The sequence below is a fragment of the Orbicella franksi genome, chromosome 10, assembly GCF_964199315.1.
Source record: "Orbicella franksi chromosome 10, jaOrbFran1.1, whole genome shotgun sequence".
NCBI lineage: Eukaryota > Metazoa > Cnidaria > Anthozoa > Scleractinia > Merulinidae > Orbicella > Orbicella franksi.
Genome location: NC_138154.1, coordinates 8,471,016 through 8,483,065, shown reverse-complemented (window position 1 = coordinate 8,483,065; position 12,050 = coordinate 8,471,016). Strand labels below are relative to the sequence as shown.

The 12,050-nt window shown below is 36.0% G+C and overlaps 3 protein-coding genes and 1 pseudogene across 3 annotated transcripts in view; 2 read left to right on the top strand and 2 right to left on the bottom strand.

The window, feature by feature from the left end:
- Nucleotides 1-12,050, bottom strand: part of LOC145500997 (uncharacterized) — a 383,300-nt gene that overhangs the window by 19,920 nt on the left and 351,330 nt on the right. The gene's annotated exons all lie outside the window — the stretch shown is intronic.
- LOC145501057 (uncharacterized) overlaps nt 1-12,050 on the top strand; it is a 176,870-nt gene that overhangs the window by 4,721 nt on the left and 160,099 nt on the right. The gene's annotated exons all lie outside the window — the stretch shown is intronic.
- LOC145501596 (uncharacterized) lies at nt 1,344-3,008 on the top strand. Its single transcript, XM_081481035.1, has 2 exons — nt 1,344-1,502; nt 1,857-3,008. The coding sequence occupies exons 1-2, from the start codon at nt 1,344-1,346 to the stop codon at nt 3,006-3,008; spliced, it is 1,311 nt and encodes a 436-aa protein (XP_081337161.1).
- Nucleotides 3,619-6,656, bottom strand: LOC145501595 (uncharacterized; annotated as a pseudogene).

Genomic DNA, 12,050 nt, shown 5'->3' with positions numbered 1-12,050 from the left:
ATTTACTTGAGCATAGAAATCAACGATGCGTTTCATTGCGACCCAGGCATGTGGAAATTCAATAACCAATTATTAGAAGACGAAAACTATGTTCAGCTTATCACAGGATGTTTACCAAGAATTTTATCAAAGTATCAAGAAGTTGAGAGCCACCAACTTTTATGGGAACTTATTAAGATGGAGTTTCGCTCTGAAACCATATCATACTCGAAAGCAAAACGCAAGGAATTTAAAAACAGGGGAACTTATCTTCAGGGAAAACTCGATGCCCTTGATAATGAAATATGTCACGGAAAAAACCACTTCAACCAACCACTGTTAGATGAATATGAATCCATCAAGACAGAACTCAAAGATATTTACGGAAAAAAAGGCAAAGAAGCCATGTTCCATTCAAAAGTCCACTGGATTGGAAAAGGTGAGAAACCTACCAATTATTTTTTCAATTTAGAAAAGCGAAACTTTGAGAAAAGAGTTATTGCAGAGTTAAAACTTGAGAATGGCGAGATTATTTCGGACATGAAACAAATCAACCAAGAAATAGAATTATTTTATAGCGATTTACTAGAAACGAAATCATCCGGCTTTCTTTCCACAAATTTCAGAGAGAACTTTTTTGCCTTTGTTGAGGACTTAGACATTCCCAAATTGTCTTTTGAGGAATCAGTGTCTCTTGAATCTGACCTGACACTTGATGAGCTAAAGAACGTCTTAACATCCTTTCAGAACAACAAATCCCCTGGGGAGGATGGCTTTTCCAAAGAATTTTACGAAACATTCTTCGACCTAATTGGCACACATCTCCTTAATTCATATAATGAAGCTTTTACCAAAGGACAATTGTGAATATCTCAAAGGCATGGCGTTATCTGTTTGATACCAAAAGACGACTCCTGCCTTATTGAGCTATCCAATTGGCGACCGCTAACTCTCTTAAACGTTGATTACAAAATCTTGGCAAAAGCAATTCGCCAAAGAATTGAGTCAATACTGTCTTCGATTATACACTCTGATCAAACAGGCTTCATTAAAGGTAGATTCATTGGCCAAAATGTTCGGCTTTTAAATGATATCATGGAATATACAGAGGCTAAAAAACTCCCAGGCATCCTACTTTTTATTGATTTTTGTAAAGCCTTCGACACCATTGAATAGAATTTTATCCACAAGTGTATTGAATTATACAACTTTGGTCCAAATATTACAAAATGGATGTCCATTCTTTATAATAATGTTGAAAGTGGCACGATGAATGCGGGTTTCATGACTAATTACTTCAAAGTCTCTCAAGGTGTCAGTCAAGGGTGTTCCCTGAGTCCTCTTTTGTTTGTGTTAGCGGTTGAATGCTAGCCCTCAAAATACACCAAAACCAACTCTGCCGGGGCATCGAACTCCCAAGTGGACAGAACACTAAGATCTCACAGTTTGCGGATGATACAACCCTGATTCTTGAAGATACCACATCACTTAGAAATGCCATGAATATAGTTAATTCATTTGGAGTATTGTCCGGTTTGCAATTAAATAAAAAGAAAACAAAAGCCTTGTGGATTGGTGCTTCGAGCAAAAATAAGATAGAGCCTTTAAAATTCCAGTGTCCAAAAGATCCCATAAAATTCCTTGGAACTTACCTTTCCCATGATGCAGCTGCCAACAACAACAAAAATTTTTATGTCAAAATAAGGAAAATGGAAATGAAGCGTAATATATGGCGGTCGCGGGACCTGACGCTCTTTCAAAGAACTATGCTAGCAAAATCTTTAGGTCTGTCTCAGCTAATCTATACTGCCTCCATGCTTTCTGTCCCAGAAATAGCGATACAACAAACCCAAAGTAAACTGTTTGCTTTTCTATAGAAGAATAAGAGAGATAAGATCAAGCGACAGGTTCTGTTCCGCCCCTTATCTAAGGGTGGGCTAAGCTTTCCCTGCTTCAGGACTGCCATAAAAGCGCTACGTCTCAGTTGGATAAGTAGACTCTTAAATAACACTCATGACACCTGGACGGCAATCCCTAATTACTACTTTGATAAACATGGCGGGCTCCTTTTTCTTCTAAACTGTAATTACAGTGTCAAGAATTTAGACAGAAAAATCCGTCTCTTTTATCAAGAACTGCATAGCAATTACGAAGATCCCTTGAAACGCAAATTCATTTTGTGGAACAACAGAGATATAACTATAGAAAACAAATCAGTCTTTTGCAAGGCGTGGTGGGATAGTAATGTTCTTTTTGTGCAAGACTTGCTGAACAATCAAGGTAATTATCTTTCACCACAAGAATTCAGCGATAAATATAACATCAAAGTTAACTTTCTGCAATACTACCAAATCACCTCAGCTATTCCCGCTTATCTCAAAAGTTACACATCAGTTCATATGGACCTTGGAGATCTGAATTCAATTTGCGAAAACTTCGATTTCCAACTATCTAAAGATATCACTCTTAATTCAAAGAAAACTTTCTGCAAGCAGTTTTATAAACTTTTTGTAGAGGAAATCAAAACAGAACCTACTGCTATTAAATCATGGCAGAAAAATTGTCCTGAAGTTGCTGACAATTGGGTGAACTGTATCCAAAACAATTATAAAATCACTCGGGATAATAAGTTAAGACAATTCTATTTCAAGTTGTTGCACAGAATACTAGTCACTAATAAAGAACTTAATCAATTTGGAATAACTGACTGTGCCAAATGTGTTCTGTGGGATGAAAATGACTCTATTGAACATGCATTCTTTGATTGTCAATCTCTCTTGAAATTAGGTGATGAGTCTCTTCAATGGTTCAATAGTTTACACCAAATCAATGTCAACCTAACCCCGCTACAATGCTTTCTCAATTTACCAACACCAAACACGAATCTTTCTGATAACCAAACAAAGGATTTGCATCTTCTTCTGTTATATGCAAAGCAATACCACTATGCTTGCAAAACAATGCAAAAGAAACAAGATACCTCTGAATTCACATCTAGATTTATTATCCAGCTTGAAATAGACAAATGACTTGATGTGACTATGTTGCCCTGTCCCCCAGCTATATACATTTTTACAAAGCTAGAGAGACATATCGTTTGTAATATTTACTACCATATACATTATCGACTATTTTTCATTAAAATATTATCAGTTGTAACAACCCTCTGTTTTGCACTACTTTTGTAATTTGTTGCAATATTGTAATATGCTTTTAATCAATAAAAAAAATAAAAAAAATCTGTTTCCACTGTTTTTCAGTGTGCCGGTGCCGGTTGGGTGGTTACCGCTCACAGGGTTGTCATGGTTACCCTATGCGTTCGGCTCGGTGGCACTCGTGGCTTCACCCTCCTTTTAGGCACCACTCCCCAAGCTCATCTATTGTTGATGAGTTTTATTTTGCATAATACAGAGAATGTCATACAGCAAAAGAATACATTAAACTTAAATAAGCAGAAAACTAGTCAAAATAGTAAAAACTAAACAAGTGGAGTAGTTACAGGAATTATTACACTTTAAATCGGTTCTAGGAAAAATATAGAAAGAATTAGAAAGAGAAAACAAACATATATAGATATAAATATAAAAAGAAATATAAGTAGTAAAAGTACCAGTTTTAGACAAAAATACTAAGCTAGCATTAAGCATAAGAACTTAGAAATTGCTTAGTCAAGGTTTGTTTGAATAAATGCAGAGATAAACTTTTTATCTCTTCATCCAAATTGTTCCAGATGGAAGGACCAGAGAAATGTAGATTGAATTTACCATAATTAGGTCTAACCTGATTGATACAATATGTTGACTTAGATGCTAGCCTAGTATTGTAGTTATGTTTAGATGATATGCATGTTAAGTAATTTTCAAAGACCTTAGGGTAATAGATTATGGTAATACTGAAACATAAAAACGGCAGTTCGCATCGTAACCAGATCCATGAATTTAATTAAGCCTAACTGTGAAAATAAAGGGCTGGACTGAGCATCTTGTTTCAAGAATGTGATTATATGTAGAGCCTGTTTTTGCAAAGTTACAATGGGTTTAAGAGTTGTGGCATAGACAGACAACCAAGCCATAGGTAAGAAAGGGATACACTAAGGAATAAAGCTGAGTAAGAATATCATCAGCAACAAAATGCCTGAGCTTATATAGGATATAGGATACCAATACCTCTTGAAATTTTCTTACTCACTTCATGTGCATGTTTTTACCAATTTAAATGACAATAAATATAATAAGACCTAAGTATTTGACTTAAGTTGTTTGCTCCACAGGCATACCTGAGATTTGTAAATTAACAGATAGAACTTTTCTTTGTGGAGGATGAAAAATTACAAAATTTGTTTTGTCAATATTTAAAGATAACCTATTTAATTGTAGCCATTGATTAAGTTTATCTAATTCTTCATTTAATTTTAACTCAAGGCATTGTAAGTATTGATCTTGTAAAGAAATGTTGGTGTCATCTGCAGATGGAAATCTAATACACTGGAACATCTATGCAAATCATTCGCATATAACAAAAATAATAAGGGTACCAAAACTGAACGCTGTGGTACTCCACATGGAATTTGCTGTGCACCAGATTCCACATGGCCTAGTGAAACAAACTGGCTTCTATGAGATAAGTAGGAAGAAAACCGTTCATGTGCAATGCCTCTAATACCATAGTATTCCAACTTATCAAGTTGGACATGGTGATCCACAGTATCAAAGGCCTTACCCAAATCTATGAAGATACCACATGAATAATTCTTAGTGTCAATAGCCTTTTGGATTTTATCTATCATAAGAATAAGGGCATGAAATGTGGAATGACAAGCGAAATCCAAATTGTTGGTCAAAAATAGTAGAAGATTTCTCAAAGTACTTAATTAATCTGTTATACATCAATCTCTCAAGAATCTTATTAAATATAGATAACAATGAGATAGGACAATAGTTTGTTACCACGAGAGGTGAGCCTTTTTTGTAGACTGGAATAACTTTTGCAACTTTAAAATGATCAGGAACATTGCCTGATGTAAAAAAACAATTATAAAGGATTCAAGAGGGCAAGAAATACAGTTCTTTAAAACTTTCAAGAGGACTACTGGAATACTAAAAGGTCCAGTTGACTTATTAGGATTCAAATTATCTATAATTTCTATGATGTCAAAATTAGTAACTGGTAAAAGAAAGAAACTTGAGCTACTGGGAGTATCAAGATAAACTTTATGTGTATAAGCTCCACAAATGGGAATTTGAGCTGCTAATCTCCAGCCAATAGTTGCAAAATAGTTATTAAATTCACTTGCTATTGCTTCAGTATCAGTAATCACTTGATTGTCTTTAACAATCCTTTTGGACTTGAAGAATTCTTTTGGCTTAAGAGTAACAAGTTGCCTTATACCTTTCCACACATTTTTGACATTGCTCTGATTTGCTAAAAGATAATTGTGGTAGTGAAGCTTTTTGCTAAGTCGTAGTAAACCTGTAAGTTTGTTTCTATAGATTTTATATTTGTAGTGACTAGTAGTAGATTTAGTTCTAATAAATTGTCTGTATAAAGTATTCTTATAACTTATAGACTTTCTAAGTGCCTTAGTTATCCAAGGTTTAGAATTGAATTTCACCTCCCTACAGGAGAGTTTTTGTAATGGAAAGTGTTTACTTACAATTTCACAGCACTTAGAAAAGAAAACCTCAAATAGCTGATTGACATTCTGAGATTCACCAAATACATCTAGCCACTGGATTGATGCAAAGTAATTCAGAACAAGTTCTTCATTAATGTTGGAAAAATCTTGTTTGTAGATTTTATCTTTTGAGTCAGGCAACATAGTAATTTCATTTACAATTAAACAGTTGGGTAAATGGTCACTAAGGTCATAAATTACATTACCACTAATAGTAAGAAAATCAAGGGAATTAAAGAAAATATTGTCAATTAAAGTTGCAGTATGGTAAGTTATTGTAGTTGGCTTAATGATATGAGGTTCATAAAAATTGGTACTCATAGTATTTATAAACTCCTCAGTAGGTTTATGGGTTTCAAAATTCAGAAGATTAACATTGAAGTCGCCTAATAGAGCAGAGTTTTCCTTCTCCATTTATAATATCAATACATGAAAATTGCTTACTCAAAAATGTTTCTAAATTTGAATTTGGATGTCTGTAGAAAATGCCACAAAGAATATTTTTACTAGAATTATTTACAATTTCTACCCAAAGAATTTCACATTCATCAATACTTGAGCTCAAATCAGCCCTTACATGGAAATTGATTTCATTACAAATAAATGCTCCAACCCCCCCCCCCCCCTGCCTTTAGGCTAGTTGGTTGGGAAATAAATGTGTAGCCAGAAGATGATGAACTATTGCCTGATCAGTATAATTATTAATCCAAGTTTCAGTGAGACCAAACAGAGTCAACGGTAAGCTCAAGTCAGCCGACATTTGGGTTAAGTGATCAAAATTAGCATTTAGGCTTCTTATATTACAATTTAAAACAGAGAATGATGTTAATGGATATGAATTTTGAATATCAGCACAGTTGCAAAAATCGTTAACAGAGTAATAATCAAAATTTACCTTAGAAGGTATATTTGTATCAGGATTGGAAGCTGTAAGTTGAGGAATGTTATTTAGCTCTGAAATCACTTGAAGGCGAGGTAGATCTTCATAATTTATACCAGCCATTCAGTGAAAGTCATCCTGTATCTGTTCCATTTGAATCTGCACTTGAAATCTGAGTGACTGTTAAACATTCCTCCATTCCAGTCGATAGAGATGGCTTTAGTTTTGCTTCCAGTTTAGCCAGGTCTTTGAAGGAACAAATTTCAACTGCAGGACTGGCATCATCGTTACGAAGAAAAATATTTCCATAAAAGGCCCAGATATATCAAAACCCAAATTTCTTCTTGAATTTGTTAGATTTATGGAAAAGTTCCCTTCTAGATGGAGTTAAGCTTTCTTGAATAAAGATCTTGTTTTCTCCTTGTCTGCCCAGACCAATGTCATCAATGGTTAAATTCTTCAACTTGGATCTTGCTTTGTAAAGGTCATCCCTCACATGACTACGAGTGAATTTAGCGATTATGCGAGAAATCGCACTGTCACTTTTAATTCTGTGTGATATTGAGATATCTTTATCTTCAATACAAACATCAAAGATTGAGCCAACTTTTTTTAACAATTTCATCTGTATCTTCACCTGAAGAAGTGGGAACTCCTCTGATTTCCAGGCAATCATGCCTTATGTATTGTTCTTGTTCATCATGTGCTGACTTCATTTGGTTGAGAGCATTTGACACGCAGGAGTTCTCTTGCCTGAGAAACTGATTTTCCTTAGCTAATTCGGCGTTTGTATTTTCCAGAGCAGCTATTTTCTTTTTCATTTCGTCAAAGCCATTCAAGATGAAATCCATAGAAGACCGTAAGGGTTCAAGCTTTGTATCTAGCAACGAGGCTAGCTTGGTATCAAACATATCATCCAATGCCAACTTGATTGCAGCTTTCAGCGCCACTTGCTCAATCGCCATAGATAAAGGTTGTCAATTTAAACTGATACCATTCTAAATAATAAAGTGAAGAACTAGTAAATTGATAAAAACCAAAACATTTTTGGGACAAAGTAGAAATCCACCATGACAGCATAACAACCGCTGACCAATTCGCATAACAACTGTGGACCAATTCTGTTGCACTTTAATAAATAGATTAAGAAGGCCAAAGGCTCCAATTACAATATGTGATCTAAATGAGTACATCTCATCTTCCAGGGAAGTAGATAAGAGACCCACCACATACACTGACTACACTGAGTGCCAGATACCCATAACTATTACAAGAAAAGAAGACTGCAGTCATTTATCTGAAAATAACTCTCTCCTTGGACCTCCATCATATACAGCTGGCTCCCCTGAAAAAAGCAACGTTCAGTGTTGACTTAGGTCGGATCTTGGTTGACATAGCCGATTTGAACACAAATAGAACATGACCCTTGAATAAGGTTTATCTATTTCTTCTTTGTACCTCTTAAGGGTGAAAGGCTCATCGAAACCAGGTAGGGTACCCACTTTATTTTTATCAGCGTACGGTACCTGATGAAATGCCTTCTTGTCACTTTGGATAACAGCTTTATGAAAACCGCTATGCTTCTCGACAGCTTTTCCTATAGGGTCTTCGGAAGTTATATTTGGTGTAACATTTATCGGAAGTGTATAACCCCTCTTAATCGAAAGGCGACCATGTTTCATAATCATTACACCAATGTTTATCTTGGTCTGACAATCTATGTTACCTTTACAATCGAGCTTCATTTTCTTTCCAGATTTCTTCCTAAAGTGCTTTGATCTGTCCTCTTCCTTTCGGGCTTGAAACTGGGCGAAGGTTAACAACCCAGACGCTCCACCGCCACTTCCAGTGGCACTAGCACTGCTGCGACTTTCATGTTTCTTTGAGCCTTCATCGACACTAGCTTCCCACTCAGTGACATTCTGCCTTACATGATCCCCGCATTTGTGACAATATTTGGCCTCAAGTGGACAGTTTTCCCCACAAGAGGAGGAGAACATTTTCAAAATCAAAGGGAAACAATATGGCTTCCATGAAAACGTGGATCAGTCTAAACCTCCCCAGCCATGATGCATGTGTATTTCATATATTTTTATTTTACTTTATTTCTGTAGCAACTTTTTTTTTATCTGCAGCAACTTCTTTCTATTTGCAGCAACATTTCATTTTGCAGCAGCTTCTATTTTTACAGCAACCTTTATTTCTGCAGCAACTTTTAATTTTGCAAACTTTTTATATTTGCTGCAACATTTTTTCAATTTGCAGCATATTAAAAGCAATTGCAGCAAGTATCTTTATTATGGAGCAAGTTTTATTTGTTTGTAGAAATTATTTAAAATTGCAGCAACTTTTAAATTTACAGCAGAAATTATTAAAAATTGCAGCACGTCCCCTGTGGGCTGCTGTAGTACTATCATTCAAGGGGGTAGCTTAGACTTAGCAATGGCATTTTGGCTTTTACCTCATAAGTTGCTTGTACACTTGGAAGGTTCACAGCTGGCAAGATGGTGTTTAGTAGCTGCTCACCACAACCTCCAGAGATTTCATTGCATTTGTCTTGGAGATTACTCAGGGCATTGTTTAATAATTCCATTGCCTTCCTTTGAATTCTCTTCTTAGTTTTCGCTGATGCCTCTTTGTAATTTACAGTTGGCCGCCCTTTCTTATTGGTGAGTTAATTGTAAATTCTGCAGTTCCTTTGTGGAGCTTAGTAAAACACGACTTACAGCACTGTTTTAATTCTGGTGGTATTCTAAATTATGAAAAAAAAGGTGCCCCTTACAATTTCTGTTGCCTGCACCAGCCTTCCTGGAATATTCCTAAGTTTCACCTTCGAAGCTGGTGTTGTACATCCTCTAATGAGGCACCTGTGTTCTCACTTCCAGCAACATCGTGAGCATATTTTGTCCATTCCAGCTATCTTCCTCAGCTCAGTACCTCTAAACCCACACACAGAACAGCTTGTTTCTGACATGTTACAGTAAAATATTTCCCACTCCAAAAAAAGTCACGAGATTCACGTTTGTTTACGATTTTATTGTTTTCTCAAAGGAATATGCTCACGATATCGAGGATGAATGCCACCCTCATACTGAGTGTATTCGTTCCCTTTCACCAGCGGTCGGGAGCAAACGACCCTGGAAAGACGCAATTTGAAGTCCGAAAATACTGGACTTCCGGTTGAATTGTGCATGCCTACCATGCATTGCGCATCCTTTTGACGCAGATCAACATAATATTTTTGGTCAGCAGCCCCAACCCAGAAATAACCATGGCGAGTTCAGTGACTTCCTTGTTGTCGGAGTCCGATGTAGAACAACGTGTAAATTTCACTCTACAACTTGTGGTGTCCAGTTCCAATTTTTTCCTATTCTTTTAGCATATTCCTACTATCTCCTATTTTTAGATGAAACCTCCTATTTTTCCTATTTTTTGCTGGTGAAGCCAAAATATTTCTAAGCATATTAAGAAAGTTAAAAATTTTGTTAAAAAACGATGACGTTTTACTGCCTATTTATACATTTGTTTTTATCAACTATCATTTTGACTTGATAATGACGTTAGCTCAACGTTGAAACATCGTCATTTTTAAAAAAAATTTTTAACTTTCTCAATATGCTTAGAAATATTTTATCGCTATTTTTTATAGTTAGAAGCCAAAATGCGTTACAAAATTAAAAATGGAATCATACTTTTTATATGCTCTTAGAAAGAGATTTGGTGAAAAGCTGGCATCAGAATGACTTGGATGTTCTAAATTAACAAAAATAGATATAAAATGTTTTTTTTTGACCTCTGTTGCTTGTTGGGCTTCTGTTAAATATTTTGAAATATTGTTTCTTTAATTAACTGTTATATGGTTTTCTACTGCATACATTCTATCAAATCTAGTAAAATAGTGCATGTGGCACCCAACATAATACTATTCTGCATAAACCTATTGAAAATGCATTGAGGTTGGCTTACAAGTTGTACACACCTGAATGATCATCTTTGAATCTTGGAGATGCTCACATCATCAAGCTGATGTTATATATAAATGGTAAGTGTCTTTAAATATTCTATATATGCACGTTGATGCATTTCTACCTAACTTCTTATTTATGCGCTGCTGATTCTGTCTGCAGAGAGGTGGCGAGGGTGCAAGACTCAAAATGGTTGCATTTGCCACTCCTGCAAATATTCTTTACCTAAGCATTCTTGTTTTAGTTAGTATTTTAAGTAATTTGGTACCAAATATATAAATTTTAGATAGGTATTGTGTTCCCATGTAGGACTAACATAATTTTTATTTCAAAAACTGCAGGATTACTCCACATAAGTGAAAAAATTGCTGAATTATAACTGCTTCGTTTGAAAAATGCCTGGCGGCAGAACAAAGTTCAACAATGTGTGGCTTTCTGCTATTGATTCCAATGGTCAAAAACTGAGCTCCTGGTGTTGTAAAGGACTTGATGACTTTCACGCATACTGCCAGTTTTGTGATAAAGAGTTTCTTTGTGACAACTCTGGAAAATCACAGATATTGCAACATGCCAAGAAAGCAAAGCATGTTCAAGCTGTTAAACCATCCATTGATGAATCTCAAGGAAAGTTGTTTGTACAGAGTCAACCCAGTGCAGGAGTCTCAAGTCGCAGTGACTTGCATTTGCCAGAACAGAGTGGAAGTTTTAGAACAGCATGTGTTCACTAACGATTTGTTGTGTTTACCATTTTCTGCTTGTTTAATTCTGAAGTTATGAAAAGAGAACTTTGTTTCTTAACTGAATGAAGCTGTTACTGTTAACTCATTAACATCCGTTGCGCCCTCATGCGCCCAGAAATATAATCTCTCCGAAATTCCAATGCGCCCTCATGCACCCTGTCAGACATGGCACACTTTGATTGGCTGTAGCTAAGAAACTATACTACCCTGAGAATTGAAATGCGGTGAAACGTGACATGAATAAATTAGCTTTCATTTGAAACCAAACTCGCAAGAATATGTTCCGTTTACGATTTTTCAAGAATTTTTTAAAACAACAATTTACTTCTGAACATGGCTTCTGGTGGATCTGATGAATTTCCAGCTTCATCTGATGAAGAACAAGATTTCTTTGCCGGTTTTACAGTCGATCGCCAAAGACAGTGAGAGCAAGGATCACTTCGCGATGTGGATGAAGAGATTGACACTCTCATTGACCAACAACCTCAGGAAAGTGCAAGTAATTCCGATGTTGAGGTTTTTGCTGATGATGGCGATGAGGAAAGCGGCGAAAGCAGTGACGAGGAAACTGTTAGTAACGCAGATTTGGAGGACACACTGCCAAATCCACTTTGGTGGTCAAATACATTGAGTGAAGTCAATGTAGAAGAGTTCTCTGTTCGCCATGGCCCATCCAGAAATCTTGGGGACAATGTGACGGCCAAAGATTTCTTCAACCTTTTCATCAACGATGAATTCCTTGATGAAATCGTCCGGCACAGCATTGCCTATGGCCGTTCAAAGGGCGATGCAACGTTTGTAACCAATTGAGC

Excerpts from the sequence above, each read along its gene's own strand:
- LOC145501596 (XM_081481035.1), top strand. The coding sequence starts at position 1,344 with ATGCTAGCCCTCAAAATACACCAAAACCAACTCTGCCGGGGCATCGAA. Across the intron at positions 1,503-1,856 it reads ATATAGTTAATTCATTTGGA|AAGAATAAGAGAGATAAGAT; the intron begins GTATTGTCCGGT and ends GCTTTTCTATAG.